The sequence below is a fragment of the Coffea eugenioides genome, chromosome 6 (genome assembly GCF_003713205.1).
Source record: "Coffea eugenioides isolate CCC68of chromosome 6, Ceug_1.0, whole genome shotgun sequence".
NCBI lineage: Eukaryota > Viridiplantae > Streptophyta > Magnoliopsida > Gentianales > Rubiaceae > Coffea > Coffea eugenioides.
In genome coordinates, this window is record NC_040040.1 from 1829635 (window position 1) to 1846023 (window position 16389).

Sequence of the window (16389 nt, forward strand, 5' to 3'; positions counted from 1 at the left end):
TCTCCAAAAGCAGCAACGTAAACTTCAGTCCTAAAGTGACCCACCCACATCCGATCTTACCATCATGATTTGTAGCTTTGACAACCAAAAGTTCATTGTCCTCATACTGAAACTGAATAGTAATTAGGGGTCCCTCTCCCTCCCTCCCTCCCCTCTTGCTTTTGCCAACACCAAACCACGCTAGCTAGCTACTTGTGTATCCACACACCAAAGTCTAATTCAGCCGGCCGCAGTAGTGGTAACTGGTAACTGGTAGTGGAAGTGTTCATATCATCTCACCTTTCTTTCTTTACGCTTAATGAAGAAGAATTTACAAATTGCCTGAGCCAGCCAATTCACACCTTACCTTACAGCCTGCCTGGGGCAACATAAATGACTTCGTCCTGCTGCTATTGGCAGATTCCGATACAGATTGGTCGAATCATAACTAGAGAGCGGAGGGATCGATACGATATCGATTTTCAAATCGCATATATTATTATATCCACGGCGATTCGCTTTGACTCGATCGATATTGGTCGATTTGAATCCGTAATGCATGGTATCGGCTGATATATCGCTTTGACTGATGTGGAACAATCGAAACCGCGATGGCGAACCATGGCTGCATACACCATTCAATCCTGTATCGAACTCGTAAATTCTAAAAGGTAAAAAAAAAAAAAAAATTCAATTCTACAGTAAATATATAACAAGCATTACGTACGCTAAACACCGGCTAGCTGATGATGATTATTTAACCACAATAATTCTATGAGTTATGCAAACGTGGAAATTTTAATTTTCAAAGACGATTTTGGTCGATGGAGAAAGACACTAGTGTATAGTTTTAGTGCGTATTTAACGAGGATATCATTCATCATGCCATTTTAGCTATTACTGCTAGTATTGCTTAGAGGAGGGTTAAAAACTTCTTTTAAGTAGTAGCAACTCTTAACAGGATATATATGGTGATTGCTTAAAGAAGAAGACAGGGTTGAAATCCGACTTACAGATTATTGAAATAGTTGAAAGAAAAGTAGTTCTGAAAATTGAATGGCATAATAGACTGCACTGTATATTATTAAGGTAAAAAGAATATTAAAAATTATTTTTTTTGCTGTTTGATAATGTAAGCGAGGTGGAAGTACAGCAGTTTCATTCATTCATTCATTGCAAAGCTCGGGTTGGGACAAAGAAACATCATTATTATTGATGATGATGGTATATAGAAACAGGAAGAGAAAGGAGGATTGATAATTCCAAGTACGTACTAGTAAAGAACCAACTTCATTTTAAAAGACAGATAAGGAGAATTCTGGTTGAAGAAGAAAAGTTCATGGCAAATGTTAAATCCTAAAATATTATCCATTATTACCTTTACCAAAAAAGAATTTCTTAGAGCAAAATAAATTTTAAAAAATTTTGATTTTTGCCAAACCCCGCTGATCGATTCTTCCGAGTTGGGTTTCTTCTCCCCGAGTGTTTGTGTCGTGGATTGGGATCATGACACTCATGATGAGTAGTCCATTAAAGCCACTCGGACCTGCTCTGCACCGATGATACGACTAATTTGGATTCTTGACCCATGGATACTCGTGTTATCGTCATTACTGACGATGATGAATCTGCGTTCACTAGTGATAGGGCCGTGAGATTGCGAATTTGGGTCTAATATTTTCGGATTGGTCCTATGATCCTATCCGGAGGAGCGTTGGATGAATGCGCCCCAAAACCCAACCCATTTGACACATCCAGCAAATATTTTAGCGTTTTTAGATTGAATATTATATTAGTTTTTGGGTATCATCTGTTATTCACTGTGGCGCTATCTTCTTTTTTTTTTTTTACCTATGTGTGTCTATATATATATATATATCATTTGCAAATATTCTAGGGTGGCTCAAATCACTCTCGTCAATATTATTTTTCCCGTTTCTCCTCCCTCTTTAGTACGTAAATAGCTGTGGATAAAGTGCTTTATTGATGTAACAACAAATAGGCTTTATTTTGATTGTATTTTTCTAAATTTTTTGTAAAAAAAATACTGTAATAATTTACTATATATAAGATAAAAAGGTGATGAGAAAATGTGTTTATGAAGAACGTAACAATTTTTCTTGCAATCCAAACACACCGTAAGGGTCCGTTTGGTAGGGAGTAAAATATTTTCTTCGAAAAAAATCTTCCACTGAAAATTTTCGACAGGAAAACAGTTTCTTTTCTCTATTATTTTCTGGTGTTTGGATACTTATTTACAAAAACACCCAAGCCCGTCGTAATGACTGAGCCCATGTTACTGTGATTAACTTATGCCTCTTTTAGCATCCTTGTCGGCTCTTCTTCTATCACCATCGTCATCTATTTTCTCACATTTACATCTGCTGAAGAAACCAAAATCACGCATAGACATACTGATCATCATCACCAACCTTAACCCAAATATAGACAACTTGAACAGTCCTTTGGATCTAGCTTAGTTAATCTCCAGAGATTTGAGTTTGTCAAAATTTTTTGCCTTCGCATATATTTGTGTGTGAGAGAGACAAATAGAGGACAATGAAGAGGCTGTATGTGCGACGTGATTGCTTGACTTCAATGTTTCCATTTCTTTAAGATAGAGAAAATAACTTCAGTTTCTTTTTTGCGGAAGTTATTTTACGCCACCGAGCGTAAAATCTTTTCCACAAGAAAATATTTTCCTATGTTATAATTGAACCAAACACTTGAAAATTAGGAAAACATTTTCATTTTTCAATCCTAACAAACAGACCCTAAATGCTTTGAGTCCATAACTAGGACTCTTGGACCAATCCTCTACTCCGTCCTTGCTTTCTCGGCTTTGAAAGAGTTTTAGTAGTATTAGATGAGTCTTTGACCAGTTCACACAAAATGTAATTTTCAACTATCAGCTTAAAAAAGAATGAGACCAGCGCGCCATCACTACTTGGGTTGGTTTGTTTAATTAAAACTCGCCATTAATTAACGCAGTCAAGATGTAATCATGTTGGAAATTTAGGACCGCATATTCCGGGAAAGCTCATCATGTCCACACGATACTAATTAGTCTAATTTTGGACAAAGTTTTATTTTCAACATTGGCACCTAGACAGAATCATTTATGTGGTGCAATTTGCTCAACAATTTGTGTTTAAAATATCAGGGGTACCAAGTAAAATTATCAAAAACCCCCATCCCATCCCATGCCAGAAGAGGTTTCTCAAATCATCGATTCTTTTTTGCAGTAGGGCGCGACAATGCCAAGTCTAGTCTTCTTTTATTTTTATTTTTTTTTGTCTTTCTGAAACGATAGGAATATATAATGCCACAGTCTAGTCCACGTAGTGTGAAATGAAGAAAAGGTCATTGGATTCCCCTCAACAGAAAGTGACAGGTTTCCGGACATTTCGTCAGATGCCGCAAACTTTTGGATCAGGCCACGAGCATTCCACACGCCCAGTACAACTGGACTACCACGTGTCAGATACGCTACGGTCGATTAGGATCCGTATCCCAGCTCCTCACTTCCACCTTCTTCCCCGCCACAATTCACATGACCCAACACTATCTATCCTCTGTGCTGCCGCTCCCCACCATCCCTCCCCCCCTCGCTCCGCTCTATATAAACTCACAAAAAAAAAAAGAAGTATTCAGCACCCAGCTCTAGCAACATCTATACAGTTTTTAATCATCGATCCCCTGCTTCAAGAATTTATTGCTTTTTTCGTAGTCCTAAAGCCATGCTTCTTCAAGCAGCTATTTCTTCTCCAACTTATTCCTTGCAACGGGCAGGCGCTACTGCTCATCCCTTGTTGTTGAGCAACAACTCAGCCACCACTGGCACTACTACTGCTAACTTCTTATCTTCTTCTTCGTTATCGGCCGACTCTGCAGGCGGCCGCCCAACCAGTGTCGTTTTGCAGACTAATCGCCAGAAAGGAGGCTTCAGGACCTTTGCTTCAGATGAAAAGACCAGCACCTTGTCACTCACGGGAGTGGTTTTTCAGCCCTTTGAAGAGATTAAGAATGACGAATTCTTGGTCCCATTGTCCCCCAGTGTTTCACTTGCCCGTCAGAGATTCTCCCACGAGTGTGAGGCGGCAATCAATGAGCAGATCAAGTGACTTGCTTCTCCACCTTATTTACTACCATGCATCTTCTCTCTCTTTCTTCTTTCAAAATATCTTTCTTTTTTTTTTAAAAAAAAAAAAGTATTTAAAAGTTTCTTTTTTCGGTCTTTAGTCATTATTGTCATGAATATATCATCGATCGATTCTGGATCTTGTAGTTAGTTATGTATGTTAACAGTTTAATTAGCTCCTAATCAACTGCAAATGTGCCTATTTTTCTGACCCTTTTTTTTTTTGTTTTTGTTTTGTCTTGTCTTGTCGTTTTGTCGTTTGATGTCAGTGCGGAATACTGTGTGTCCTACGCGTATCACGCCATGTATGCATACTTCGACAGGGACAATATTGCTCTTAAAGGCCTAGCCAAGTAAGTACCAAATACTGCCTCCCTCAAAACTGTTGTGTAAAATTCTAAAATAAAAAATATGCAGACTCCGTGTATATACTACACACACTTCCTAAGGTTGGTTTTACTGAAAGTTGTTTACGGTGTCTCAGATTTTTCAAGGAGTCCAGTGAAGAAGAAAGAGAACATGCGGAGAAGCTGATGAAATATCAGGTAATATTCGACGCCAAGATACTCTAGATCAGTGTATAATATTCGACGATGTTAGTTAGTACTTTGTAATAAGGAATAATTTCAGAAACCTCCCCTGAGGTTAGGCCTCATCTCACCTGTGGTTTCAAAATGATACTAGAACATACGAGGAGGGAGAGTGACATTACTTCCTCTGAAGGAACCCAAATCAGAGTTCGATCACGTGGAGAAGGGCGATGCACTGTATGGTAAGCTTAATCCTGAGGAATGTAAAAATATGCCAGTTCCATGACCTCTTTTTTTTTTTTTTTGTTAAATTGAAAAAAAATGACTGATGATTGACGAGGCACTTGTAATTCATTCAGCTATGGAAGTAGCTTTGTGCTTGGAGAAATTGATAAATGCGAAGCTTCTGGAAGTGCACAGCGTAAATTACTACCACATCTTGATTGATCATATCATCTGATTCTGGTTTTTTTTTTTTTCCCCAAAAAAAATGAACATTCATATCTGCTGCTAAATGGATATATATATATATATGCATATTCTCAGGTGGCTGATCGGAATAATGATCCTCAGATGCAAGACTTTATAGAGAGCGAATTCCTGGGGGAGCAGGTGCGTAATAAGCAGTACTACTAATAACTAAATAACTAGCGATCGATCGAAGTGAAACGGTCAATTCATTTGATCTGTACGGCTTACTTTATCGTTATTTATTCATTTGATCTGTTACTCCATAATTAATATATAGGTTGAAGCTATCAAGAAAATTTCAGATTATATCACTCAGTTGAGGATGGTCGGAAAAGGACACGGTACGATTTTCTTTATTTCGCTAAAGTTGCTGAATTTTTGTAATTTTGCACCTAATTTTCTTGGATAATTGTTTGATTACTGAGTGCCTTAGACTTGCTCGGCGGCCTTTTTAATTTACTAATTTTTTGATGTTGATGTTGTAGGCGTGTGGCACTTTAATCAGAAGCTTCTGCACCACGAGGGGGAGGGCGACGACGGCGTCTTTTAGATTCAAATGTGTCTCCCATAATGTATCACTACTTCTTTTTTATTCCCTTGTTAATTTCCAATTCAATAAATGTAGTACCATGTCCAGACTGGATTTTAGAAGTTTTTTTTTTTTTTTTTTGGTATTTTCCTCATCTGATGTCGTTCAAGTAAACTCTCTGTAAATATCACTAGTCAATAGCTGTAAATATCACTAGTAAATAGCAGCAGTGTGTTTCAGACTCTGCTCTACTTCCGCTGTTTGTTGATAGGGTGCTCAATAAAAATACGCTTTTTTAGTTTAAGCAACTTTAGATTTGTTGAATTACGCTTTTTTTTTTTTCTGTCTGTTAAATTCATTTGATCGCGGCTCTTGGAAAAATTGATGCCTTTTAGGCTCCTTTTATACCACTTTTTGTGTCTGAATATCCTTCCATTTCCCGGTAAAGCTTCATCATCAATAAACAGATTTCTCCATAAAATTTGGCATTATTTTAAACGATCCCTCCAATAAGTAGAAGGACGCATCGCATACATTATTGTTAGTCCAAATACGATCCAACGAGCAACAATCAACAAAAGGGTGTGCAGTGTGCAACATGAGCTGGACCTACCGACAGTGGTGGTAGGAAAAACTAGGGCACGTGCTCTCAACATTAAAGCGGAACTAGGACCCAACTAAATTGCCTACTCTTCAACCAGACTTGTTCTTTTCTGTGTCGGTACCTTTCTCCGGTGACTACTACTGAAAGCGGAACTATACGATCCCTAAATTGCCTACCCTTTCTCGCGGATTATTACCAAACAGCGCCGCCCACCCCAAGAAATAGAATAGAGCGTACCACAACGCTGCTTTAGGCAATAATAACAACCGATACCGGACATGCTCGAAAGGGATTACCTTCCAAATCAAGCTTGACCCTGTTTTTACCTGATTTTATCAAATTCCAAATTCCTACAGAATATCGCCCCATGCAAACAGGTATAGTTGTTGAGCCTCTCTCCCCGAGCAAGGAGCTTTCAAATACTAGACGCATCAAAATGTGGAATCTGAATGGTGAAAGAAATCCGAGAAAACCTAACCCAGCTCGCGCATCTAAACATAGAGCAGACTAAAAAATTCATGGGAAGATGCACAAAACTTAATCAACTCAAAGAACAATCTTCAGTAGAAAGTATCCATGAAGACTCTGGATGAAAACATCCAGTTTACTGGAGGATTTAAGAGAGACTGCAAGTATGAACTACATGACATTACAGGCATGAAAGCTGGTCCGACTAGCAGATACCCGTTCAACCCCACTAGTTTCATCTCATCTGCAAACCATGCTACTCGCTGTGTTGACCAGGTTTTCAGTCAAAAGTAGAACAAAACTCCGCTCAGATCTACAATCACTTGAACCTAATTAATCAGTGTCGTCTGCACATGGCGAAGGAATTCAAAGATGAATGAAAATTCTCTGATCAGCCCCAGTAATTGGAAGACTAACAAACGTCAAGCCAAGGCTTTTAAACCTGTAACTATAGGTTCTAGATAGCAGTGCAATCACCGCGCCAACACAATATTTAATGTCCAAAACTGTAACTAAACAAGACAAATAAAACATTAAACCCAACTCAAAAATTGCAACATCTTAATACCAGTTTTGCAAGTAAAATGTTACCCTCCCAAAGACGCTAATAGTAGAAAATTTAGGCAGTAGTAGCCGCCTGGGCAGCAATCCTCTTCCTTTGTTCCTCTATAACTGACAACTTGATACCTTTGCCCTTTGGAAGAGACACCCAGGGTTTTGCACCTTTTCCAATGATGAAGACATTACCCAGACGAGTAGCAAACTCGTGACCTGTGGCATCTTGGACATGGATGGTCTCAAAGCTTCCCTTATGTTTCTCTCTATTCTTGATCACTCCAACACGACCTCTGTTCCTTCCCCCAGTCACCATGACAACATTCCCAACATCGAACTTGATGAAATCAGTAATCTTGTTGTTCTCCAGGTCAAGTTTGATGGTGTCATTGGCCTTGATGAGTGGGTCTGGGTAACGAATGGTACGACCATCATAGGTATTCAGGTATGGAATGCCCTTCTGTCCAAACTGTACTGATCGAACCTTACACAGCTTAAACTGCAACTCAAAACATAAATATATATTAGAATACCATGTTTATTCCCAGAAGACAACCTGTGCACGTAATAATTAATTTCTGACAATGCATATGAGAGGCTGGATGTCAGTACCAATACTGTCAACAAAGGGAATAAGAAACAGGTCAATAAATGTCTAGACCAATGGATTACAGCAACAGGAACTGAAATCAATATTTCCTATCATCACTAGCACCACAATTAATAGACTTGAGGGCAAAATAGCAGCTGGTCACAAGTCATGCATGGATCATTAGAACGAAAAGCAACAGTAGTTCCAACAGCAACAGAAAAGGGAAAAAAATAAAAAGACAGACCTTTGCCTCCTCATCCCTGATGGAGTGAAGTCGGAATCGACCCTTTGTATCATATAGCAGACGGAAATTCTCATTGGTCTTCGGGATAGATACAACATCTAGCAACAAAGAAGAAGTCAGGTGAGATGAATATCAAATGGGCTGGAAAGCAGACAGCATATCATAATTAACAAGTAGACCAAGTTTTTCAGGGTAAAGCAGCTGCAACATACACGTGCCTAGCAAAAATGTAACATGGCAAGCAGAAAAAATTTAGATCAGGGGTCCACAAAACTGACATTTCTTCTCTCAACTTTCTTATCCTGATTCTTCATATAAATCTTAACTAACAATGTGAAATGCCCCCTCTCATATTCAGTGTAGTGTTTCTAGGCAAAACACCTAGTCTGGTAAAACAAGTAGCCTTGAAAAATCTGCCACAGAAACTTCTATCTACAGGAAAAGAAAGAAAAGAAAAGCTCAGACAAACATCTGTAAAGGCATTCCAACATGAACATTCAACAGCTCCTACACTCACTGGCTTCACTAGAAATTAATTCCATTTTTCTCCTAAATTAATGCCTTACCCTAAAGGAATCTTCAAAATATTAAATCTCAAATCCTTACTACCAATACTATGCAGGGAAAAAAGATAAAGGTTAACAATGGGGCAACAGGGCACACATACCCATGAAACCAGAAGGGTATGTTTTGTCAGTCCTAACTTTGCCATCAACAAGAATATGGCGTTGCATCAAGATAGAAATGACTTCACGATATGTGAGGGCATACTTCAGCCTGTTACGCAGAATGAGAATCAGAGGCAAGCACTCCCTAGATTTGTGTGGCCCTGATGAGGGCTTCGGTGCCTGTGTTTAGAATATCAAGAGGATCAAACAATCAGCACAAGGAACAGAGACAAATAGTGAATGAAATGAATAATCCAAAACACCCTTAGGATAGGGAGAGGGCATTAACAAAGTTCACTTACAAAAGCACCACCAAGCTTGTCCAACATCCAGTGTTTTGGGGCATTGAGCCTCTTCAAGTGCTTCTTCAAACCTCGAGCCTGCAGTCCAATGAAACAAAAAAGACTAGTTACAACATTATGCACCAAGTTTAGACGAGAAAATAAAGCCAAAAGCTGCATTCTGATGGCACATTTTAGGGACTCAAACATCTAGTGTTTTGTCCATTAAACGGATACACTTTCTTCCAATAGTAACAGCACCTTCAGCATTATGGACAAGGGGAACCACAAAATAGCCAACCAGAACAGACTGACCAATATTTTGCCATGTTCAGATTTTTCTCTCTCAATTTCTCAAACACCACTGGAGATTTAAAATGTCGACAATTTATTCCATATTCACAACAAATCTCATCTTGTTCTAGGATAGAATAAAGAAATAAAACCAACCCCAGTATTCTACTGACCAAAAGTGTCCTCAGTGTCATTCTATCCCTTCGTTTGGCTTTAAAAAGAAACATAGAATCATGTACGGTTTTCGAAAACAAACATGTCAATAAAAGAAATAAATCAGATAAACTGCAAAAACAATGAACCACTTATACGATCAATCCCTTAAGAAAACCACTAAGCCACTAAGAACAACAGCAAATCTTTGCGTCCTATCAGATAAAATTTCCATACGAAGTTCTACGAATTATTAATTTAGGGGCCAACCAAACAAATGACGTCTTCCATATCCAAACTTCGAAAACTACATATTCACAAACGAAATGGCACATCAAATAACCGCCCCCCCCCAAATTTTACAGCAAAAAAACTCATGAAGTGCAAAGAGAATACGCAAAATCCAGACGCGATAGCTCAAGACACAGAGCCCATTTAAATCGTAGTACGATAAGTATAAAGCATATAAGAATAAAGGAAAAACTAGTGAAGATGAAGAGGACCAACCATTGTTAAGGATAGGAGTTGGGGAAGGGGGGATCAGGCTCCTTCGGCTGAGCGGCGCTTCTTCTCTCTCCCTCACTCTCTCGCTGCAGGATTAGGAAGAATGCCTAAACCCTAACTCCCAGTATATATACGAAAGCGGCGTCGCACACCAGGGGTAGTTCCGGAATGGAACCTCTAGGGCATTAGTATTTTTCTTAGGGTAAATTACAAAAACTCTCTCTCCATGAGGTTTAACCAATTTGCACTTTATCCCCTAATGTTATTTTTTTTCTTATTTTACCCCCTAAACCTTTAGTCAACTCTAAACTTGGATAATGAAAATATTAAATAGGCATTGATAACCCCAAGGGTTAATTACAGTAAATCCCCTTAAGGTATGGCCATTTTGTATTTTACCCTCTAATATCACTTTTCTCTTAATTTGTCTATTTGTCTCTAAAACCATTAGTCAATTCTAATATTTTATACAACTCAAGACAAATAATATTTAAAAAATTAATATCCCAAACATAATAATGAAAATTATTATATATTTATAGATATATGTCTTGTTAAATTTATCTCCATAATTATTGGTTTTTAGATAAAAAATATATCTTGCTCATCTCACTTGATAAGAGAAAAAATTGGGGAGTTTCAAGCAAGAAAAAAATATCTTTTTTTTTTTTTTGTCTCTTATCACCATCACCATCTACTTCTAATCTAGCCTATACTAGGGGGTGACCCAACAGAGTCACCAGGAACAGAGATTTTGACGATAGTGATTTTGCCACAATGATTTTGACGATTCTAGAGTCCAGACGAGTTTCAAGCATTCTATATTTACTTTTCTTTTCCCTAATTGGCAAGACAAAAATAAACATTGATTCAAATTTAGTATCAAAACTGCCCTTCAAATTTTTTTATACTACAACTTGAACTTAAAGATAGAAAAGCTTTTGGAATTTCTCAAATCATTTCATTTTCCTTGCTCATTTTGCATTTCCTTTTTAGCAAATGCTTTGGCCTCCTTTTATCATAACAAATTATTCAATTTACCACTGTGATTAGCTTCTTCTTTCATATTTTTTTCCCAAGATAGAAGAGGCGTGTGTATGTATACACACACATATAAGTTTCCAGCCTAGCAAAGGATTTTGTAGAGGTCATTTGTGTGGAATAAACTAATTGTTAATTGTAAGACAGTAGTGATATTGAGCAAATTTCATTTCAGTTTCCTTTTTTTTTTTTTAAATGTCAATTTATTTTCTTTTTCTTGTTTTTCCTTCAAACTTTCTATCCTGCTGTAATAGCAGGCAAGATCAATTTTCTCTTTTATGGTAGGCAATCAAATTTGCACATTTGTAAATTTTCTTATTATTGTTGGGTTGTAAGAATAATAATCTAACTTAAGTTTTTCTCATCCACTTTTAAGTTTCCTTGTTTCTTATATATAGTTGTTGCACCAAGAGAATCTAGCCTGTAGATAATTTGGGGATGTAAGTGTTAAAAAAAAAAGTAAATATCGAATAGAATGCAGATACCATTGGGGAAAACACAAAAGGTAAACTTGGAATGTGCCTCTAACATCATGATGGATGAGGTGTGATTTGGGATGTTCTGTTAAATGACAAGCTTTTTATTTGTAGGGTTAATTCCACTTTGTCCCCCCAAACTTTGGACGATTACCCATTTAAATCCCTAAACTTCAAAATGGGACACTTAAGTCCCTAAACTTATAAATACCTCCCACTTAAGGAAAATTGTTAACAAATCCTGAATGCCGTTGGTGGTCGAAGTGCCCCATTTTATGAGGGTTTAGGGATGAAAGTGTCCCATTTTATAAGTTCAGGAACTTAAGTGGGAGGTATTTATAAGTTTACGGACTTAAGTGTCCCATTTTGAAGTTTAGGGACTTAAGTGGATAATCGTCCAAAATTTGGGGGGACAAAGTGGAATTAACCCTTATTTGTATGAGGATGGGCAAGGGATTCAGATTCACCTATTATCTATGTAAGGTTGAAATACGAACCAAATTATTAAATACTTGAATGCAATTCGATTTGATAAGAACTCGTTCGATAGTTTAACAATTAATCAAATTAAACTTAAACAATATTTTATTCTATTCAATAAAACTCCACTCAAGTATGATTCAATTAGTTTAAATTGATATATATATATATATATATATATATATATATATATATAAATTGCAAGCACTCAAATTTTACTCGATAAAAGTTCATTTGAATTTGACTCAATAAATAAATAAATTAAATTTAAACACAATTTTAAATTCATTAAAATAATCAAATAAATTTAAAAATTAGAATCTTTGACTTAATTAAGTATACCCCTACTTGTACGAGCTTCAAAAGAAAAACACCCTTCAACATCCATGTAAGTTATGAAGACCATGAGAATGGTATGAAAAGTTGCAATATTTTGATATTGATGCAAATCATGGCACCATGCCTTCGCGTTATGGTAATTCATAACGCGGATTGATTGAAGAGATCAAAATTGGGAACACCGCGCAGCGCTATTTCATTGCATAGAAGCCAAAGCCGTACGTGCTTGTCGTCTGATTAAGTGAAACTCTAATTTAAAACCCAATTTGGGGCACTTAAAATACGTTAAAGTCTACACTAACATTTTTTTGTATGAAATAAAAGCCAATATTATTAATAAATTAGCTCAAAATCTTCCAGTAGAATTTGTTTGATAAAGAAAACTACACTAATGATAGAAAATTGAAAACATACAGAACATGTCACAAATATATATGATCTGAAAAATTATTAGATTTAACAGAGTTATAAAATGTTAAATATTATACTCTGAATCACAAATACTGGTTTAAATTCAAAACTAATGATGAGATTTAATCAAAAGATCTAAGAAATTTTGGATATAATATATAGATTTGAAAAAATCTGTTAGATTTGAGAAAATAATAACAAAAAATTAAACAAAGCTCTCACTAGAATAACTTAGAATGGATGAGAACTTTCACTAGCAAACACTTTGGGAAAGAGAACTTTATTAAACAGAAAACAAGGAAGGGAGACCTCTCGACTTAAAACTAAGATCTCGTTGAGGAAGATGATGAGCAGAGAGTAGAGAAAAAGCAGAGAGAACAAGTGGACAGAGAGAGCAGTATATTTTTGGGTTAAATGCAAAAAATCCCCACAAACTATATACCCAGTTGCAGTTTACCCCCTAAACTATAATAATGGGCATTTTGCCCCTTTGAATGATATGTTTGGACAAATCTACCCCTTTTATTTTAAGCATTGTTATTTTTCTTTTTGCCTATCATTTTCTTTTTAAATTCTTCCTTTTTTTTCTTTAAGCATTGTTTAAATAAGTAGACTAGATTAGTCAAAATTTGTTTATTTCTTAATTTCGTATGCCAATATTTTATATATATAAAAAATCTTTTACAATATTAAAATAACGGCAGTTGGTTTCCATGTTTAGTGTCATTTTTTTCCTTGAGAACAGCTTTTACCACTAAACAACAAATTATTGATTTCTTTTTTTCGTCATTGGTCCAAAATATATAAAAAGTCACCAATAGACATTTGCCACATAGCCTACTAGCAGCATTGTTTTTAAAATACCAGTAATAGATACGCCGACAATATATATATTCGAAATCATTTTCTTATCACAGTAATAGAAAAGAGAGAAAATTAAACATCAACAAGTTTATCGTTGATGATGCAATTAAATCTCTTAACCTTTTGAATAAAATTTGTTGCAAATATTATTATCTATGTACTCAATAAGAATCTAAATGCCATGTCATCATAAATTTCTCTAATTTTTTTCCAATGGAACTATTTCTTTAGGTTTTATAGCCATTCAAGAAATATGTTATTGTATTTCACACTTTCTTTGATTTATGCATTTCAGCTATAAGCATCGTACAGCTTTAGGAAGCACCTTTATAAGATAAGGAAAAAAAAATATTATAATATCAAACTAATATATATATAACGTGATAGGTGATTTTTTATTCAATTCAATCTACCCCTAATCTATCCTTACGAAACGTTTTGTCCCACCCAAATTCTGAATATATACACATCTTGCCCTTCTGAATATTTTGTAATAACAAAGAGTTTATGACAAATTATTAAGAATGAATTTAACAAATAAACAAATTAAAAAGGCAGTTTAAAAATGTTAAAATTTTTGATGTAAGTCTTTTCACATCGGAGAAAGACGTTGGCTAGTTCCATGAGAGAAGGAGAACAAAAAGAAAATAAAAGGAAAAAATGAAAAAAGCTAATAGAGAAAAAAAAGAAAGGATTTAAGATAGTAGGGGTAGTATTGTCCAAACATATTATTCAAGGGGGCAAAATGCCTATTATTATAATTTAGGGGGTAAACTGCAACTGGTTATATAGTTTGTGGGGTTTTTTGCATTTAACCCTATATTTTTCTACACTAACAACTTAAGAGAGTGATAAATAGAGAGAGAGCGATAAAGACGCAAATAATTGGATCCACAATAGTTGAGCAAAGTTGAATTTATCATTCCTAATGAACCCCAGCAATATTGCTCGACGATGATGGGGTATGGCCAAAACTGAGTAAATTAAGGAACAATTTGGGCAAAAGAGTTTCACTAAACCATCAAAACAAGAAACGAGACATCATCGTGTACATTAGTAGGAGGGACATTTGAATTGGAAGAAGGTTAAATGACCAAAAACTTCAGCTGCCCCAGTTATTCGTGCACAATGGAATGAATGAGAATGGAGGCCTCATCCGTAGCCGGGGCTGCATCCTCTGTTCATCAAGAAAGAACCAGTTTTAGAAACTGAAGCTTAATTTGGTCAGAAAAAAAAAATATTTTTTTGGCCCTCTTGACGAATGACAAATAATCTTCAATTCACAAGAATAAATTGAGACGAAAAGGAAATAGGAGGGCGAGGGTGTTGTATGTAGTATAGATAGCAAATTAGCGAGTACCTGCAAGAGGGGTTGGCAAGCTTGAAACTAGGCTTTCCGCGAGCCCACCTCCTCTTTCTGACTTCACTTGCTCAGCACCCTGATTAACATCCTTAACTTTCCTTTCTTCTCCTCCTATGACGCCTGGGTCTTGGTCTTGATGGAAAATATTGGAAATCAAACCCTTGCATATCCCTCCATCGCCACCGCTGCTGCCACCAAATTCCTCCACTGATTTTGAAGGCAATCCATCACCCCTTTTGTCCTCTTGTTTCGATTCAGATTCAAACTCATCAGCTTTCCTCTTGTTGCTAAACTCTCTCACCCTGGGGCTCAATATGGGTGAAACCAAGTTGGAGATGAGATGATTTATGGGCCCACCTGATTCTTTCTCTTCCTCTATATTCCTTTCTTCACCAGATAACCCACCTGATCCATTCTTCTCCTCATCGTCTCCTCCAGTTACAGAGCCTATGGTAGAAATCGAGTTGTTAATGAGACCCATCGGCCTCTCTTTTTCACCTTGTATTTCTTCAGCCTCGTCCCTTACTTGTTCAACTCTTTGCTCTGCTCCTATACCAGCCGCCGGCTCACCAACTAACGAGCTTCTCTTATCATCAGGGGAAACTGTATTCTGAATCTCATCCACGACATCCTCCATAGCTAACTAATTCTAAATCCTTTAGCAAAATTGAAGGCTTTTGAAGAATGGGTTCTGTTATCTTGATATCGCTGTTGGAGCGTAGTATAGTATTGAAGCAGAAGATTGAGAGAGGGACGGACTAATTCTCAAGGAAAAGAGGGCTGTAGTTTGATTCCACGTAGTTCGCAGCTTTCGGCGCAGCAGCCTCACTGCCCACTGCACCGACCGACACCTGCCCCTCGCAAACTGCAAATGTCGGTTACTCGGCCGGGAAAGTAATCATATATTATAGTATGTACTCGCTATTCACCACCCACAATTGACTACTTAGATACCAGCAAATCCCTCCACTCCAGCCCAGACTCCTCAAAATAGCTCCTTTTTCTTTCTTTAGTTTTATGGGTACTAATTGGGTAACCCCGCTGCAGCGTAGTTCTTGGTAATAGTTAACAGGTTCTTTCCATTTTTCTTTACTCCTACTTCGACAAAGACGAATGCACTGTGCATTCTCTTATATGACATACATCGGACGGGATTTGAAAGAATTCTCCCCAACTATTGGACCGAGGTCGAATGATTTTTCTCTATCTGTTTCTTGGCAGTCCTGTTGCTCGTTGCTCAAGCCAAAGGGGGAACAGAGCTTGTTTATCTGGGTTTTTTTTGTGTGTGTGTTTATCGCCGTACTATTATCGACATGGCCCCCAATATCCTCTCCAAGCACATGACTCTGTAAAATATAGGTAATTACCGTCTTAATCTGTCTCTTTAATCTCAAACCTTCCC

At 36.9% G+C, this 16389-nt stretch overlaps 3 protein-coding genes across 3 annotated transcripts; 1 reads left to right on the forward strand and 2 right to left on the reverse strand.

Annotated features, from left to right (window-relative positions):
* Nucleotides 1-3588: 3588 nt before the first annotated feature.
* On the forward strand, nt 3589-5958 carry LOC113774545 (ferritin-1, chloroplastic-like). Its single transcript, XM_027319086.1, has 8 exons — nt 3589-4099; nt 4390-4473; nt 4605-4665; nt 4805-4892; nt 5010-5071; nt 5197-5262; nt 5399-5462; nt 5607-5958. The coding sequence occupies exons 1-8, from the start codon at nt 3720-3722 to the stop codon at nt 5669-5671; spliced, it is 870 nt and encodes a 289-aa protein (XP_027174887.1). The 5' UTR covers nt 3589-3719; the 3' UTR covers nt 5672-5958.
* Nucleotides 5959-6791: 833 nt separating this feature from the next.
* On the reverse strand, nt 6792-10121 carry LOC113772901 (40S ribosomal protein S4-1). The gene is made up of 5 exons (XM_027317403.1): nt 10017-10121; nt 9084-9161; nt 8781-8961; nt 8114-8211; nt 6792-7776 (listed from the first exon to the last, which is right to left on the reverse strand). Exons 1-5 carry the CDS (start codon nt 10017-10019, stop codon nt 7342-7344), a joined length of 795 nt encoding a protein of 264 aa, XP_027173204.1. The 5' UTR covers nt 10020-10121; the 3' UTR covers nt 6792-7341.
* A 4407-nt stretch (nt 10122-14528) lies between these two features.
* LOC113775610 lies at nt 14529-16327 on the reverse strand. The gene is made up of 2 exons (XM_027320561.1): nt 14985-16327; nt 14529-14801 (listed from the first exon to the last, which is right to left on the reverse strand). The coding sequence occupies exons 1-2, from the start codon at nt 15622-15624 to the stop codon at nt 14740-14742; spliced, it is 702 nt and encodes a 233-aa protein (XP_027176362.1). The 5' UTR covers nt 15625-16327; the 3' UTR covers nt 14529-14739.
* Nucleotides 16328-16389: the final 62 nt, after the last annotated feature.